Genomic DNA, 19,535 nt, shown 5'->3' with positions numbered 1-19,535 from the left:
GGCACATAGTTTACATTTAATAAATATCTGTTGGATAAATGAGTAAATAAAGAAACAAATGAAAGTGTCTTTTAGAAGGATAGCTATAAAAATATCTGAAATATATGAGTATCCAAATGATCCAGGTAGTGATAAAATAACTATTTAATCTTTTATTCAAAGAGTTGGTAGTGCAAGGACAACGCGAATATTTAGAGTAGTGTATAATACATTTTCAGTTAGATGTAAATTTGTGTAAAATGAATGAGAAACCATTTGTATTGAAGTCTGTAATACAAAATTCATGCTAAATTTTAGATTCAGGTTGGAACACTATTTTATAGTTACATTCTTGCTTGCTTGTTCTTCACTGTTCCTCAGAAGGAGGTGACTTAAATGGTTATCAAACCATTACCACAATTGGCAAGGCAAGTGACACTATGTGTCCTACCTATGATAGAACCAAAGTTGTTTTTCAAGTTCTACAAATTAAAGCAAATGAAATTGTATATGACTTGATTAAAGCATTTCTAGAATGGAATATTTGATGTTTTTTTTCTCCATCATATACAGATATCATTCATTGTCTGTTGTGTTACATAAAAAGTTAATAAAATTCTTTATGAAGAAAATTATGTTTTCAAGGAGTTTGGAATGAGTTGTGACAAGGAGGTGAAATATGAACAGAATAAATCGTTTCACGTAAATATAAAATATGTAAGTACATAGTATGACCAATAAATATCATGTAATAGGATGGTACTAATAATACCTAATATTTAATTGAATGCTCATTTTGTGCCAGACACTTTTCTAAGTTTGTTACATTCATTATCTTGTTTAATTTTTATAACCTGTCAGTTATAAGTGCTGTTATTATCCCCATTGTACAGATGAGGAAGCTGAACCACTAAGAGTAAATAACTTGCCAAGGGGTATATAGCTAGGAGTGCAAGAGCCTGGATTTGAATTCAGGCAGTCTGGCTCTAGAGCCTACACTCATTAAGGTAATGTTTTATCTTCAGCCAAAATAAACTGGTTTACAAATTGCATTACAAAAGTATAGGTACAGTTTTTTAGTAGTAGCTAGTCTTAGCATAATTAATAATGATTCATGGAGATAATTCTGTGGGTGAGGGCACTGATTTAGAAGATATTTTCAGATATATACAAGTTATCCTAATCATTTAATACAATTTTATGCACTGTTAGATTATTTGAACATGATTTTGCTTTTCTGAATTTTACTTTATTTGTTCCATAGCCACCAATGTAAGGTTGTTATTGATTTTCAAAGTGAGGTAACCATTCCCACATCCACTTTACATAGTCCAAAGATTTTATGAAATCTCTCATTTATTTATTTGTTCTCCCTTATTCTCTTTGTCCTTTTCAATTTATTCTTTTAAAAAGAAGTTTACTGTTATGCTAGTGGATTTTGGAAGGGAGAAGAGTTAAACCCAAAACCAAGTCTGATCTGTCATGTTTAATTTGACAAGCTCCAAGAAGTTTTTTTTTTTAATTTCCCTACCTTCTATGAGCATAAAGTGAGTTTCTGTTGTAAGGTGGCTTCTTTATTTTTATTCACAGAAAAATGTGTATCTCGTTAGAGAACCAAATATGGAAAATATTTATTCAAGAACTTGGGAGAGTGCTAGAAGTGTCTCACCATAGTGTGTTTGAATTGAATTGAATTAGTTGAATAACTAATATAATATAATTCAAGTTTTAAATTATATTCTGTTGGACATGAGGATACTTGTTTTACAAAATATTTTTCATTCAAATTTGGATAATTTGCAAGATAAATATTATGTTGATTCTTTAAAAAAAGAACTCTTAATATCAGAGTAAATGGCAATAACTATTTGTTGCAGTTGGTACAGACTGCCAGTTTACCTGCATAACAAATTAAATTTGGCAATACTTTAATCTTAAATTCTTAAACTGTTACTATTTTATGATTGACAGTTTTTACCTCAGTATGTAAAAACAAATAGAAGGAATTGTGTGAGTGTTCCAGGAAGGGTTCTTTTGGTTGCTTGGAGTCAGAAATTTATTTAAACTTACTCTGGTTAAAGAGTTAGAGTATATAGAGTTCTCACTGAGATCTGGGAGAAGCTGAACAAAACTTCAAAAAGAGGAAGAATAAAGATGGCTTCAGAGGATAACCATCTCTTATCTTCATCTTTCTCATCTGTGTCAGGTGGCTGCTTTCTCAGGGGCCACTTGAAGTCACTCATCTATTCCTGTCTGCGTCAGTTCCCTTTTTTCTTGCTGTCAAGTTGACATAGAGTCTCTGGTCTGGATCTTTCTAAGTAAGGTTAGTGAGTATGAATTTTAGTTATGCAGATAACTGTATTGTGGTAGAATGTGTACGAGGATGAGTTATAATGAATTTCCAGGGTTATTCTGGGTGGATGAGTTAATGCAGAGGTGCTCTGTATTTTGACCGTCACTTTGAAATGTGAAGGTCTAGAGGAATAAATAAAGCCTGAGGATTTGCTTTGTAATGTTTTAAAAGTATGCATATATGGGTGATACAGGGGGCACCCAGGCCCATTGTGCTACTCACTTGTGTTCTCCCTGTCCCTGTCTTTTTGTCATTGCCTCCCGCAGGGCTGGCTCTAGTCTACTGAGCCTAGAGGAGAGAAGAGGGAACTGAGGGCAATAGAAAAGGGATGGGAAGAAGAGAGTGCATTTGGAAGAGGAAATGGCCTGAAACCATGGAGCTGTGGTGCTCTCTAGCTTAGACAACTTGGCAAGATAAAAATATACATGAAATGTTGAGAACAACCAAGAACAATTATACCCTTCAGTACACACACACAAAAGGAGAATCTGTAAAACCAGCCTATGTTGGTATCATATTTTATGGGCAGTCTCATTGTGGCATTTTTATTTTGTGCATCTTGTTGACCTTATAGACATGGGGGAAATGAAAAACTGTCTTTTTACTAAATGCTCACTAAAGATTTGAAATGGGCAATGAAGCGATAGAGCACTCTCATATGAGATTCAGCACAGAAAAGCAGCAACGGTGCAGGCTTGGAAGTCAGCCAGGCCTTATTTACGTCCAACCCCTGCCCCACCAGTTATTCACGTGTGACAATGGAAAAGTTACTTAATCTCTGTGAACATCAGTTTCTTTATCTGTAAAATAAGGATTTGAATTCTTATCATCTGGCATCGTTGAAAGATTAAATAATTAATATAGAATACCTTCCACATAGTAGATGCTTAATCAATGTTTCTTAAGTGAATAAACTTAGAAAACACAAAGAAGTATGCATATATAGAGTTCCATCCTGCCTGTATCTAAATGTCGTATTAAAACTACAATAGGAATATTTTATAGAGTAAAATTATCAGTATGACCTCATGGAGATTCCTGTGCACTGAGAATAGATAGCTGTCACTAAAACGTAAGTTCAAGATGCATTTTTGTCTTCAGAATTCATTGCTAAATGCAGTTTTCTAATAAAAGGGTGAAGGTTTTAGCTTTTGTTTGCTTGTATGGTTGTTCATACTGACTTGAGGAAGAGCCTGAAAGTTTTTTTCTCAAGGGATCTTCAAGTCAGTAGTAGCTCCCAGTTATTTCTAAAGCAGTGGTTTTCAGTGGGCGTGTGTGTGAGAGTGTGTGTGTGTGTGTGTGTGTGTGTGTGTGTGTGTGTAGAATGTTTGTATGTTGGGGGGTGTATAGGTGGGTGTTTTTGCCTACCCAGGGACATTTGGCAATGTCTAGAGACATTTTTGTTTGTCACAACTTGGCCGGGGGCGTGGGGGGCAGTGCTAATGGTAGCTTGTGTGTAGAGGCCAGGGTTGCTGCTGAACACGCTACAGTGCTAAGGACAGCCCCAAACAACAAGGAATTCTCCAGCCCAAAATGTCAAGAGTGCTGAGGTTGAGAAACTGTTTTGAAGGATTAGAATCAAGGATCAGAGAGCAAAAGGATCAAAAAGTTCAAAATAGAGAAGAGTAAGCACTTTTTTTGGAGTTAGAGAAGTGACCCTTCACTGGTTTTGAAAGCCCCAGAGGAAATGAGGAAAAGCACATTTCTATTGAAAAGCCTGAGTTGAAATATTCCTGAATCCACTGTATTCTATTTAAAACCCTTTTTAGGTATATTTTAATTCCTTCCAATCCAATTATTTTTTTATTTTTTGGATAAGATTTTATAGCTAACTGCAAACAGAGATGAGAGCGACAAGGATTAAAATTCTTTATAATTAACTTTTAAGGAATGCTATAAATTAATATTTTCTCAAGGCAAACAGAAATTAGTGTATAAGCCATATATTGAACTACATCTTCTTTGTTTTATTCCTGGCATTTAAACATGGAATATTATTCTTAAGAAAAATAAAGATAAACTTTGCCAGGTTAGTTTTTTTTTGGTCATGTGTGTTCCTGGAAAGTTTTTGATAAAACAGACCATTTTTGACCCTATATGAACTCTATTTTATTTGTGGTCTAGATTTATCACTATTTAATTTTCATCAAATTATAGGTATGTCTCAAAATGTGGTTAAAAATATAACTCCTAAAATGCTATGGGCATTTGAAACAACGTTTAGAAAATGTCTATAAATCTACTTCAGTATGTATATCAGTTATTCAGTAGTACATATAAAATGCCCTTATGAAAATGATAGCAAAACATCCTAAAGTTGACTAGGATATAAATGAGATATTCATTCAGTTGTATTTTTCCTTCTTAATATGAAGTTAAATCTACAGGTTTCTTAAAGGAACTGCAAGAGATTTTCCAAACCTTGAATTTCTTTGCCTTGAACAGGCATTTAGAGTCATAGCCACTAGATGGTGATCTTATACATTGATGAAATTTTAGTGTAGTAGATAGTGAAAACTGAAATGGTTGCCCACATTGTGAACTCAGTAGTGGTATTACCACTGGTGAAAAGTGTAGACTGGCTGTGTTAACTCACTGAAACATACTTTTAAAAATGAGACAGGTTTCCATTTGTTTTACAAGTTTTTCCCTCCTTTTCTTGGCTAAATGCTTCACATTTATCTGTGGAGAAAAAACCAAACCCAAACCTCTGTTTAGTTTTAATGTTGGTGCTGACTTACTGTGTTAAAGGTTTTGCTTCTTAGGGTAGTGATTTCAGTTTTGTTATTGTTACCGAATTGCTAATAGATTTATAATGTTTAACCACCAATTAAGCAAAACATTTTTGTAATTGAATAATTTATATTTTATTTATAATTTCTCAAATAAGGATATGAGCAAATAAAATGACATGTTGTATAATTTAGGGGAAGATATGTGGCTTAGTGGAAAGAGCCTGAAATTTACAAGTTAGACAGCCCCTGGGTTTGAATAATGATCACACTCTATTCCTTTACATAGTTCTTGTACGAATTAAGAATAATGTTTATAAAGTGGTCCATGAAAAGTGCATATGGTCCCTGGAGGCAGAAGGACATGATTTTAAGTTCTAGCTTTTCTCAGTGCAAACTGTGGTATCTTGGGAAAATTATTTAACTTTTCTTAGCCTAAATTTCTTTTTTCATATATTTGGGATAGTTATATCTATTCATGGAGTTGATTAGGGTATTAAATGAGAGCATGTATGTAAATTACATACAAGTTTTAATAACTAGTATCTGTTACTCTAAAATTGTATGATACCATAAAAACTCTTAACCTGATAGGGATTTTTTATTTGTTTGTTTGTTTAAGGTTTATATGTAGTGAGAAATAGAACTCACTTCTCTTTCCTAAGTTCAGGAAAATATAAAGAAAGTAAAAATTAAATAATTTCAAACATATTTGCTTTTAAAAAATTATGCACTCCTTCCCCTCTTTTGGTCAAATAAAGAGAAAACTTTATGAGTCCTCTGCTTTAACTGAAAAAGTGACTTCGTATCTGTAGAGGGAACTTTAGATGCTACTATGATTTCTTAATCATTTTGATTCCTATACGATTCTGCACCTAACTTAAATTTCTAGATATTTTTCTTTAGTTATTTGAATTTTAAAATTAGAATTATAAGCTTTTTTGCCACTTATTTTTCCTGAATTTAAGATAAAAAATCAGTTTATGTGATTATATATTTTATCGACTGTGAGGTTGAAAAAACGTTAGTTTCTTTTCGTCATGCCTACAGATTTAGTTTTAGAAAATGGATATGTGATGAAAATTTTGAACTGTCTTCTGTAGGCAGTTGATCTTTTGAATTGGCCTTTCAAAAATGTTATTTGCCCTATCAAAGTTGTAACTACTTAATACAAGAATTGATCATATTTTTGAAAATTGACTAAAACATCACTAATTTTTAATCTTTAGCAATTTCTGTGGATTATCCGTGGTAGATCTTTATGATCTTTAGGAAGCATGAGTTTTGTTGAAACATAGATGACCAGCCTATATATTCTTCCATACTTTGTTCATATAAATATATACTCACAAAAATGTTAAATCCTTTTTAAATTATAAAAATATGGTAGGTAGTAAACATAATTCTATGACTTGCTTTTTTTCCTTAACAAAATATTACTGATATCTATTGGGTGGAGCCCCGTAGATTATCTCATTGCTCATAGTATCTTCATGATATTCTGTGGTAGTCAGTCATTCCCTATCTATTTACTTTTGGGATGTTTTCTGTTTTGTTTTGTTTTTTTTTTTCCACTTTAAACAGTAAGCATTCTTGACCTTTTCCTTACATTTTGTGCTTTTATTTCTGTGGAGCGTCATTGCTGCTTTAAAATATTTAAAATAAATACGTGCTAGCTTACTTTCCAAAAAAATTTGAGCAATTTACATTCCCACTAGAAAGTATGAAAGTCTTTGTGTGTCTCTAACCTGTATCAGTCTTAGATATTAATATTCTTTTTAATATTTGCTAATCTGATGGATAAAAAAGGGTCTTAAATTCCATTTCCTGGGCCACTACCTTATCATATGTTACTGGCCCCTTTTGTATTTCCTTAAGGTGTTACTTGGCTCATATTATTTGCCCATTTTTTTCTATTTTTCCCTCTTTTAAAGCAGGAAGTTCTTTGCATATTAGAAATAGGCAGTGCCATGTTTGTAATACTACATATATTTGTTCTTGTTCTACCTTGTGTTTTTACTTTATGGTGTCCTTTGTCTTAGAGAAATGCTTAATCTTTATGAAGTAAAAAATCAGGTTTCTCGTCTTGCCTAAAAAGACATCCCCACTCCAGTAATATAAAATATTATTCTAAATAAAGAAAATACCATTCCAATTATCTTTAGTCCATCTAAAATTTATTTTAACCTGTGGTTTGAGGTAGAGAACTTCGTTTTCATGAAATTGGAGAGCTATACAATCTCTTTCTTTCAAGAAATGAATTACCTTCCTTTACTAGGTTTGTTTATGTATAAAGTCTGTTTCTTAACCCTTATTTTGTCCTACATATATATTTAACCCTTTCTGTGTTGATACCTTACCACTTTGCTTACCATAGTTTTGTAATAGGTTTTTTATTTGTTGGGCTTGGTGGTCCCTTGCTTTTCTTTTTCTTTCTTTCTTTCTTTTTTTTTAACCATGATTTTATTGGCGTTCTAATTTTCACAGAAACTTTAAAATCATTTAGTTTAGTTAAAAAAATAACCCTTTGAGATTCTGATTCAATTTGTTAATAATATTTATATTAATTTTGAAAGCTTTATTATTTTTCTTGGTATATTTAAAGTCTACCCACCCAGGAGATTAGTCTGTCTTCCCATTTATTTAGAGTCCTTCAATAAAATTTTATAGCTTCTTTTAGAGTACCTTTATTCCTATATGAGTTATCGTTTTTGTCCCTACTGTATGGGATTTTTTTCCTACCTCCATCTCTGATTTGTTATTGCTAATCTAAGGAAAGTTATTGGTTTTTTATTTATCTTGTAACTGACTAACTTCAAATGAATGTTTTTATTTGTACTAATTGGTTAGTCTGTTATATTCTAGATACACAGTTGTATCATTTGCACATAAAGATAATTTTGTTTTTTGTTCTGTTTTCTTTATTGCATTAGCTGCAATGTCCAAACTGATGGATTATCCTAGAGATGCGGAGTCTTATGGCTCAGGTAAAGAGTGAAATTTTTAGTATCTTGTCCTTTGATATCTTTGCTCTTGGTATCTGGTCAATAATTTTTATAATTTTTGGCAGGTTCTTTTTATTTCCATTATTCTTAAATCACCTTGAAAGGATCTGCATAGTCATATGGGACTAATAAAAAAAAGACACACACTTAGATGCATCCCGATGAAATTATAGAACCAGAAAAGGAATAAGAATCAGCTAGCTGTTAGGCTTATTGTCAACAGCACTGGGTTCTTAAAGACCAGGGCACAGCACCTCCATTTACCAAGAGAGGATATCTAAGCAAATATACACCAAGTAAAATAAAGGTTTTTTTTTTTGAACTTGAAAAGATTTCCTTCATTACCTACACATTCATTATAAAAACAATTTCTTTAAACATATTAACTGAGCATCACCCAGATAAATGGAATGAGCTAGATACCATCTAAAATTGATAAATTAGGACATAGAAGTACATTATTTAAATTTATACTGGCAACTTGAAGATACCAAGAACAATTAGAAAACATAAAGTGAGTTATGTCTGGTGAGTGGAAGTGGGGATGGGAAGAACACTTATTTTGGGCTGCTTCTGTAAGATTTGAAATTTTCTACCATATATAGATTTATTTAATAAATTACTTTAAAATATAGTTTCCTTGTACTGATACAGAAGAATCTTTAGAATAGGTTTTTAAGTGAAAGAAGCAAGTTATATATACAACAGTGAGTGTGTAATGGATGTTACATTTTTGTAAGAATATGTGTACTTCTATTTGTATAAAAATAGAAGAAAAGGTAGAAAATGGAGAGTGGGGGTGGGGAGAGACCAGTCCGGTGAGTGAGACTTCTGTGTATGCCTTATTATATGATTTTTGACTTGACATGTAAATGTATTGCTAGTAAATAAAATTAAACTAAAAAGTTTTGAAAGACCTAGCTAGATGAAAGCCTATGGTTTGAAATTCTTGAACATTTTTTGTTGAGCCACTATATTTTTATTTTATCAAAAAAGTAGACTAAAACTTACTTTACCTTTCTATTTTAACTTCGGATCTTGATTTTTAGCATTTTATTTGAATATTGGTTTTGTAGTGCACAGGATAGTTTCACAATAGGTAACATACTGAAGAAATAAATGGATCTTTTGTATTTTGATGAAGAAAAACAGTTTGCATTCCAATTTTGGAAATTAAATATTGGTGTACAACTAGTTTCTTCTTTACCCTCTGTTACCACTTAAACTTCTCTCTCTTTCCTATTCTCCATTCTGCTCAAATTCCCTGCATTCCTTCTACAGAAATCCCTATGTTCATGGTTTTTATAATCCACTGGAGGGAGACATGTGCCTGACTACAAGATTAAGCTCTAAGTATTAGTGAGGAGGGCCAAGATTTTTCCACAGGAAAGAAATTTCAAGAAGCCATAATAGAAATTAGTATTTAACCTGATTGTAGATGCTCTTCATTCTGGGATTGATGTATGAAGAATTTTTAGAATCAGTGAATGACATAGTCTTAGTTTTATATTTCTTCATGTTTATGTTCATTTGTCAAGTGTATATCATAGAAGTGTTGAAGATGTAAAAATATATGATTAACTATATGGTTTATTGTAATATTTATCATTGGAATTTCTAATTCTTAGAGAATGTCAAATAAGCTTTAGAAGCTTTGGTTATATTTGAAGGCTCTGGCATATCTGGCACCTGGTATCTACAGTTTCATCTAGAATAGTGGAAGATTAAAACAAATTTTTATTCTGTTGGATATATTATTTCAGTTTTAAATTTCTCGTTTTGCTGTTTTTTGAATGCATTTCGTCAGTGAATGATTGGCTGGTAATAAGACTGTGGGTTGTAGATAACATATATAAAATAATATATATATTTGCTTTTTAAAATAAAGTCTTTGATGATATCAGGAAGTAAATCTATCCAAAAAGAGTATTTTACTTTAATTTAGATTACATTTTATTTGAATTTGGTAGATACTTGGTTTTATTCATTTATGTTCAGTTGGAATTTTGTTTTAGTCAACTATAGTTAGAAATAATTTTTCCTAGATTTCATTACACATAGTTGGAATAGAGGAAAAACATGGTTTGATAAAGACTGAATTTGAACCCTGAACCTACTGCTTCATAGCTCCGTGACTTTGGGTGAGAGATTTAACCTCTCTGAGCTTTAGTCAAGAGTTGAGAGGATTTAATGAAATATTTGAAGATTACATGTGCTATATATATTATATATCATGGCAAGGCTCCATAAATATTTGTAGTATTTTCTGGAAATCTAGAATACAGAAATAACAACTAGTACTCTCAATTCTTTTTTTCTATATATATTAAAATATTCATTGAACAAACACTATAGAGAAAATAAAAAGAATATGAGTCACCCATGGCTCTGAAAGGCCCTATATTTTAAACCTGTTTTACAGTGTTCTTTGTGAACCCCCTAGGAAGTCCCTGAGATCCTTTCAGGGTATCCATGAGGTGAAAACTATTTTCATACTAAAACCAAGAAATTAATTGCCTTTTACACTGTGTTAAAGTATGCACTGAAGCTTTGCTGGTAAAACTGTTGAGACCTTAGCACAAATCAAGGCAGAAGCACCAAAGAGCAAGTGGTAAACATTTTTTTTACCACTATGCAGTCTTAGTTTAAAAAACAAAACAGACCAAAAAGATTTCCTTAAGCATATATTCTTGATGTGGCATTAAAAACTAATTATTTCATTAAATCTTAGCCTTTGAGTACATGTTGCTTTAATGTTCTGAATGAAAAAATGGGAAATATGCATAAAAACACTTCTGCTACATACCCAAGTATAATGGTTGTCTGGAGATAAAGCACTTGTGTGATTGCTTGAGTTATCAGCTCAACTAGCCACTTTTTTCATGGAACACCATTTTTGCTTGAAAGAATGACTGATGGACAAACTATGGTTATTCAGACTTGGGTATTTGGTAGATATTTTCTCAAAAATAAATGATGTGATCCTGTCAAAACGATTGATAGTTTTTGTTACCAATGATAATAATTCCAGCTGTCATGAAAAAATTAGGACTTTGGAAACATTATGTCTGCCAGCCTGAGCTTGATAGTTTCTTAATACTTGGATTCAGTTGATAAGATTTTTGGTGATATTAACATGTGATTTTTTTTTTTTTTTTGTATATTATAATGAAATGTGACAGTTGGAAGAGCTCTAAGCTCTCAGTGAACACATTTTCCAAATATGTGAGAGATTCATTCAAAATGCATGGTAGACCAATGGATTTCAATATATCAGTGTACAAAACATTCATTTGAAATGTTTTTAGCTTCCGCATCGCAACTGACCTTTAAGAAATGACTACTTGTTAAGTTTGGTGAAGTATCAAAAAGGAATATCCACAATTATCTTAAAAGACTATTAAAATATTCCTCTTTTCCAGTTGATTATGTGTAAAGCTGGATTTTCTTCATATACTCAATCGAAAAACAAATCACACTGGATTGAATGCAGAAGTAGATATTAGAATCCAGTTATCTTCTGTTAAGTCACATGTTAAAGAGATTTGCAATAATGTAAAACAAAACCAGTCTTCTCACTAAATTTTTTGGTTTTGAAAATAATTATTTACCATTAAAGTGTTACTTATGTTGACAAGTAATGCCTATTATTTTTAAAAATGAGAAAAATCTTTAGAAGTTTCTGAGTTTTCATTTCAATGCAGTGTATATATATAGATATAACTCATACAAAGGCTTTTGAGGGCTTCAATAATTTTTAAGATGTAAATAAAGGGATTCTGAGTCCAGAAGTTAAGAGATATACTGCTCATTTCTTTGTTCTCTTGTTACTGTCCATATGAATACCTTTGTTTGGGGTTAAAATGATGTCTTATGATTTATTATCATAAAGTAATAAGTAAGTTGGTATAAATACACTAATGTTAAAAAGACAAAGTTCTTTTCAAATGCAAACGTCTTTGAACCTTTTCCTAAAATTAAGTGAGAGACCAGATTTTAAACTGGCTATATTGTTGAGAATTTATTCTCTGAGATACTTAAACACTCACACATCTATCCACATATATCCTTAGAGTTTGTTCCCTTTTGCACTAATATTGCAGGAAAAATTAACTTGAAAACTGTTTGTTAAATTCCTCTTTTGGTATTTTCACTATTAATGAAATGTATGTATTACTTTCCAAAGCTGTTAGGTTGTGACCCTAAGTTGTAGTTATTAACTTGGAAGATTAGGTGACTTAGGCGGTGATTGGCTGAACCATAAAAGCAATTTAGAGTTCATCTCTGCAGAGCACAGTGACCTAAATCAGATATGTACTCACTGTCCCTGGAATCTTCATGGGACGTACTGTATTACATTATCAAAAGCAAGGCATTCATACATTACTATGGAAAGATTTCGCCTGGAGAAGAAATTACCTGTATGTATATAGTTATGCTCTTGTATTTTATTTTAAAACAAGTTTGTATTTTTCAAAGTTCAGTAATGAATCTTGAAGAAATGTCAGGCTTATTAGCACTAGCTTAGAATAGTATCATCCTCTGTGTCCTTGGCTGTGCAAGTCATCTGCTGAACAGAGTAAATCCTTGAGTAAAGTTAGGAATGGTTGTAGTATCTTTATTATTCTATAAAATTAGTGCCTCAATTAGTTAATATTACTTCAGTGAGGCTTTAAGAAATAGTTTTGGTTAAGATTTTAGAAAAGTAAATACTGTAATGGTTACGTATGTTTTGAAGTTAAACTAAAGTATTTGATAATTATGAAATCACTACATGTTTCATCATAATTTGTGGGAGGTGTTACTCGTGGACTAACCATATGTTTTATATCATGGAAAAACTAATTTTGATAGGGATCTTTCTAATGCTTTTTTAATGATGGATTTTGTAAGACTCGGTGTCAGAAAGGGCTTATGAATATAGTGTTAAACATTGGAATCTTTAACACTTTGTTTTCTAACACAGTGCCTTTGGTATGTTGTCTCATTTTTTATAAAATAGTCAAAAATATAAATTGTGAGGTTTGCTTTTCTTAAGTAGGATTCGTGATTATGAGAAGAATTAGAACAGATTTTGCTTGGAATTCCTATTTATGAATTGAATTTTGATTTTATGTGTTGATGGATTTTTTAAAACTAAACTGATCTATTAAATTTCTAAATGTTGAATACTTTTCTGTATTTGAGCTTTAATTGTGTTTTAAGGAGTCTTTAAGTAGATCTAATATGTAAATTTTGAAACATAGTTGATGTTCAACAAGTATTTATTAGAGAACTTACTAAGGGCCAAACACTGTTTAATACTGGGAATATAATGGTGCATAAAACAGATATGGTTGCTCCCTTCTTGTAACTTACTATTCAGCCTTGGGAGACAGTTAAACAAGTAGTTGCATAAATATGTAATTGCAAGTTTTGTTAAATACTGTAAAGAAGTAGTATTAGATATTCTTGGCCTCCTTTACAGATGACCTTGGTCTGTAGACTAGTGGATAAAGAGCTCTAGAGACCTGGTTAAGTAACTGTGATCTTAAGCAAGTCACTTAAGCTTTGTATATACCAGGGTTTTCTTGTTGTTTGTAATTTTACCCTGTAAAATGAGGTCTCATTTATTTATTAGTAATGGAAAGTATAATTCATTTACCTCTTGGTTTCATATCACAGGGAGCCATGTTTTAACAGCAAATTAACTGATAAGATGGACATTTGAATACATTACATTTTTTTCATTCACTGGGGTGTCCCTAGTACTTGGAACAATGCTTGGCACATAGTAGGCACTCAGTAAGTATTTGTTGAGTGAATGGATGAGTTGACATTAGTAAAAAGCAATTTAATTCCCTAGTACTTCAGGGAATGAGACTTCTTTCAGGGTCCATAGGATTCATGGAAAACCAAGGGTATCTTCCAGGAGAAGAACAGGCAAAAAACATACTGTATTGCTGAAGGATCTTCTGGCTCTCTCATTGGTTTTTCAGTGGAATAATGCAGTGGAACACTAAAAATACCCAGCTAATGATAACTCCATGCTGACTGAAGGTGAGGGATCTTGGTGAAACACTCACTGGACTTCATTTTGCAAAAATAAATGCACCTACTGTATCTTCAATTTCTTCGATCCCTTTTCCTTTGAAACTTTTTCTTCTAATTTAAATTATCTTTAGTTTCACCATAGTATTTGAAAAAGTCAGAGCAATATAAAAATTTCCAAAGCTTTCTTTTAGTAAAATAGCAGTCTTAGTTGATTTCTCCCTTTAATTGGATTAGAAAATGTTATTTACCTTACTCCTAAGCTTTTTGTCCCTAAATTCAATGTTTCCTAATATTTAAGTTCAACCCTTGGTAGTGGGTAGGGATAAGGTTGGTGATTTAGATTGTTGGAGGAGGCTTGTGTTTTGCGGGACAACATCTGTTATTTAATTATACTTTGATAGGTTGTCCTAGGCACCTTGGGTAAAATGTTCTGACATATTGATCAACTTTTGGAACACTAAAGGTTTAATGTTGCTTGTATTACAGTGAAATCTTACGGAATGAAGGCTTCATTTTCTGAAGGATTAAAACAATGTAAATAAAGTGAAAGTGGTCCTGGAAGGGCTACTAAAATGAAGGACATGAAGCAGGCCCTATTAAAAATCAGTTTCAGAATGTAGAACTTAAGTCTTTGACACAATCCAAGGACATAATTCTCAAACTTCAGTGTACACCAGAATTGCATAGACTCCAGATGCTTGGGCTCCACCTTAATCTATTGTGCTGGTTTGGATGAATTATGTCCGCCCAAGTGCTGTGTTCTTTAATGCATTCTTGTGGGGGCAGATGTACTAGTGTTGATTAGGTTGGAATCTTTGGATTAAGTTGTTTCCATGGAGATGTGACCCACCCAACTGTAGGTGATAACTCTGATTGTATTATTTCCATGGAGCTGTGGCCCCGCCCATTCAGGGTAGGTCTTGATTGATTTACTGGAGTGCTTTAAAAGGGCCACGAGGCCCAGATGCTTGCTGCAGCCAGGACAGACACTTGGAAGAATGCACAGGTGCTGAGAGAGGAGCTGTAACACAACCTGGAATCAGCAGACGCCAAACACGTGCGGTGCCACCTAACAGGTTTTCCGGATGCCATTGGCCTTCCTTTGGTGAAGGTATACTTGTGTTGATGCCTTCATTTAGACGTTTTCATGGCCTTCAGGCTGTAACTTTGTAACCAAATAAACCCCCTTTATAAAAGCCAATCCATTTCTGGTATTTTGCATAATGGCAGCATTAACAAACCAGAACAACTGTTGAACCAGTATCTCTAGTGTAGTGCAAGGGAATCTGAATTTTAATAGGGTCCCGGGGGCAGTCTGAATTTACAATAAATCATAAAATCTCTTGAACTGTAATATATTTTTAAGTCCATATAAAGTTAGTTGCTGGTATCTTGGCATTTCATCCCTAGATGCTTATGTATGCATGTCCTAATACAACCATAATACTATTTTAAGATACATTTTAAGTCTTATTCATCACATTTTAATTAGGAAATTAGCAGTTGTTTCCATACTCCTATGACTTCTGTCATTAACATAGTTGTAAAGGTGTATAGAAGATGAGAAAGTATGTTTTATAGAAAAATTGAATAGTATAATTTCCTCATTCAGATTCAGTAAAAACAGGGCCCTCTTCTGTGGGTTATGCACTTGGGCTTGGCACTTTCACATGGTATCTCTTCCCACAACTTTTTAAGGTAGGTATTACACCCTGATGGTGGAAGAGAGCAAAGATTTACAGGTGAAGTGACTCACAAGATTGTATACTTAAGTCTGTCTTTATATTTGCATGGTTAAAAAAGTCAAAGCAATGTAAAAAATAATAAATCCAGAAATTTACCTTGTATCCCTCTACTACTGGAAGTTACCACATCTACTCTTTTCTTGTATATCTTTACAGTGTTTTATTATCCAAATTCAAGCATTCCTATTCTGGGGGCTTTCTCATACAAAAAGTTGCATTCCGTATATGTAACTCTGTACCTTGGGTGTGATTTCATTTTATAATAAATATTAGATGTTTTTCCATACCAGTACATAGAGAATGTTCTCATTTTTTTCCCCCGGTAACTTGGTATTCCATTGTGTGCGCATGCCGTAGTTTATCCATTACCTTATAAAGGACCCTTAGGTTGTTTTCAGTCCTTTCCTATTACAAGCAATGTTGCAGTAAATAACCTAGTACATATTTCATTTCATATAAAGGATTTAAACTTTCTTTATGCTCATACATGGATAATTCTTAAACCTGTTGTTTTCTGTGTTAGAGAACAGTTGTAGTTTCAATAGTTATTTTATAAATAAAAATTTGAAGCCCAGGCTAAGTAATTTCTTTGGGATTAGAGTGAGTCAGTCCCTCATTGAGATAATTTGGATGACTTTTTATTCTTTTGTGCATTTGAGTATTCCTAGTCTCATGGTTTATTACATTTTATGTAGGCTTTATACAATTTGGGGTGGGTTAGTTCATTAATAAACATTAGGGACTATCTTTAGTAATCATAAGACTCTAAAGTAAAAAAACTGGATAAAATGGGTACAAGTGAAGGTTAGTAACAAGGTTTTTACAATCACAAGGGCACAAGGTAAAGGCTATACAGTCAATATCAGTGATCAAAGCAGCTGAATTACAGTTCAGAGATTTCAGGTATTTCCTTCTGTCTACTGTAATATACCAAAAAGTAAAAAGGAATATTTGTATAATGATTCAGTAATCATAATCATCCCTTAAATCCTAACTTCTGAGTTACCTCAGTACATTTAAAGCTATTTCATTTTTTTGTCTGCTTTTTCAAACTGTTAGTATTTCTTAGTTATTGATTGCCTTCTTACTGTTTACATACATTTTTATTGTTTTTTCGTTATTACAAAAAATGCCTCAATGAGAATGAAAGTTTACAGGAGTTAAATGGCTTGCTCGGGGCATCACAGATAGTATCTAGAAGGAGCAAGGCGAGTAAACTGAGAGGATGTGCTGATAGGTATCACTTTTTTTAAAATGGCCCCTTTTTCAGCACACGTGGGAGTATTTTTCTATGATAGCTTAAAGGTCGAAGGTCATGTGTTTTAAGTCAGTAAATACTGAGATTGCTCAAAGTGTTCATTGCACCTTAGCTAATTAGTCTTATTTTTAGTACATCTTAAAATATAAATATATCTACAGAGAAATAGAAGGGTTTTTTGTTTGTTGTTTGTGGGTGAGAGTTAAATGTATTGTTTTGCTTCCTATCCTGGCAGTTGTGCAGGCTAAAAGAAGATTTGGAATGGGAGCTGTTAATCCCTTTTAGAATAGAATAGAATAGACAGTAGACCTCTTGGGATACAACTTCTATGTCTTTTATTTAGGAAGAAAGCTAAAGGTTTTAGAATATGACAGGGTTAGTAGATGATGCTGCTTGTACTTTTGTTTTGTTTTCTACTTTGGTCTTTCCTCATTATTAAAGAAGTACGAGTGTTATGCAGCAGTATGATTGATGCATACCACTGTTGGGCTTCTTTTTTATTCTGTTATATAAAATTGTCTCATGTCAAAATAACCTGCTTGCACTCCTTCAGATATGGGTCTATAGCAGGTCATTTAACTTCTCTGAATTTGTATTAAATTGAACACCAATCATTCAGTCTTATACAGGTGTCTCTTGCTATCTTAAATATATTTGATTCTCCAGTTTGAATATCTAGGCTTCAGACAGTAAATTTGGATATCAAGAGAACAGTCTAATAATATAAATATGATAAAGCACAGATTCATGGATATTAATAAATGGGTCAGTAACCAGAGTGGTGAGTGCACCACTTTATTTAATTTAGAAAATTTTAAGCGTATTCCTCAGTTTTCAGATTCACAAACGTGCCTGCTCTAATACTGAAGACATTTTCTTGTTCTTGTCATTTTCATCTATTTTGCAGATTACTCAGCATGCTGGCCTGCCTTTGTGAATGGCATTTACCAACTAGGATTCTACCATTAAATTACTATTTAATAGTAATTTTTACTGTGTGGCTGTAAAACAGAATGAACTTACAGAATAATACAATGAACAGTAGTAATTATTCATGCATGTATATTAACAGCATAAGTTGATATCAAAATCTTTCTCCATACTAATTTACAAAATGCATTCATTGTTTTGTTTCTGTTTTTGTAAATTTTATAATTGTCCTAATTTTAAAGCTTTGTAGGGTCATGTTAGATGAGGACAAACCTTAAAGGTAAAATTGATGACCTTCTTTTATGTTTTTTATATGTTTATATATTCAGTAAACAACTGCTGCATGTCAGGCATCTTGGGCTTGGCATTTCACATATATTATATCCCACCACAAATATGTAAGATATATATTACATCCTATTATAAATAAGGAATTTTTTTCTTACACATAACCTAAGACTAATAACTACATTTGACTAAAGTCTAATAACTTCCTTTGACTACTGGAAATACTTTTAAATTTTTATTTGTAAGAATACAAAGAAATAGTACTATCACTGAGTATTTATCATAGAAGATAAAGAATTACTAATCATAAATCACAGTTGTTCAACTGAAATGTGTATTGACTGGAATATGTTCCCAAACATGAAAATTAGAGGAATCACATGATTAGAAAGCAAGTAACAAAAAATAACTTTTAAAGAAGTAAAGAGACCTTGCCCAGGGTCTTATAAATTTGGTTAAAAAGCAAATTAATGTATTTATTACACAAATAATTTTAACTAGCTTTATAATCTATAAATGAATATTTCTTAAATCTGTCCTCTTAAGTAATTGGATAGTTTCATTTTAACAATTGCAAATAAATTTAGCTCATAGCAGGTAATTTCCTCAAGATCCAAATGAGTCAACTCCACAATAAGGTAGTATTTAGTGCTTTTAAATTTTATTTATTTATTTATTTTCTTCTTGATTCAGGATTTTATACTATCTCAGGGTCTTCATTGTGAAACTTATTTCTCATTGCATTACAGTTGTAGAAATATATTAGTCTGAATCTGTTCTCATCTTTTTTTTTTAATTTTTTTTTTTAACTTAAGAAAGGCTGCAAAAAATAGTATAAAGACTTCCATATACCCATCACCCAGCTGCCTTTAATATTAACATCTTAGTTTGCCTTGTGTAATGATTGAAACTAGGAAGTTGACGTTGGTGGAGTACTATTAACTAGCCACAAACCTTAAACAGATTTCACCAGTTTTTGCATTAATGTCCTTCTTTGGTTCCAGGATTTCTCATAGCATTTAATGATTTCTCTTTAGTCTCCTCCAGTCTGTAATGGTTCCTCAGTCTTTCCTTGTCTTCCATCTTTTTGACACTTTTGAAGAGTGCTTATCAGTTGTTCTGTTGAATGTTCCTCAGTTTGGTTTTGTCTCATGTTTTCTTATGAGGTCGTGCCTTTTTCTCAGGAATACCACAGAAATACTTTGTTCTTTT

At 32.3% G+C, this 19,535-nt stretch overlaps 1 protein-coding gene across 6 annotated transcripts in view; it reads left to right on the top strand.

Moving 5' to 3' along the window:
* Positions 1 to 19,535, top strand: part of SLC4A7 (solute carrier family 4 member 7) — a 148,410-nt gene that overhangs the window by 24,005 nt on the left and 104,870 nt on the right. The window contains exon 2 of one of the 6 annotated variants that reach the window (XM_037846127.1): positions 7,998 to 8,051. The exons of 3 other annotated variants lie outside the window; for them this stretch is intronic. In XM_037846127.1, the coding sequence (XP_037702055.1) occupies positions 8,031 to 8,051 (21 nt within the window). In that variant the 5' untranslated portion in view covers positions 7,998 to 8,030. Of the gene's footprint in view, positions 1 to 580; positions 697 to 7,997; positions 8,052 to 19,535 lie in introns of those variants that run through there. 2 more of the 6 variants (XM_037846154.1, XM_037846144.1) reach the window with 2 other exon arrangements.

This window comes from Choloepus didactylus, chromosome 1 (genome assembly GCF_015220235.1).
Source record: "Choloepus didactylus isolate mChoDid1 chromosome 1, mChoDid1.pri, whole genome shotgun sequence".
Lineage (NCBI taxonomy): Eukaryota > Metazoa > Chordata > Mammalia > Pilosa > Megalonychidae > Choloepus > Choloepus didactylus.
Note: the sequence above shows the minus strand (reverse complement) of the source record. Positions and strands in the feature narration are given on the sequence as shown.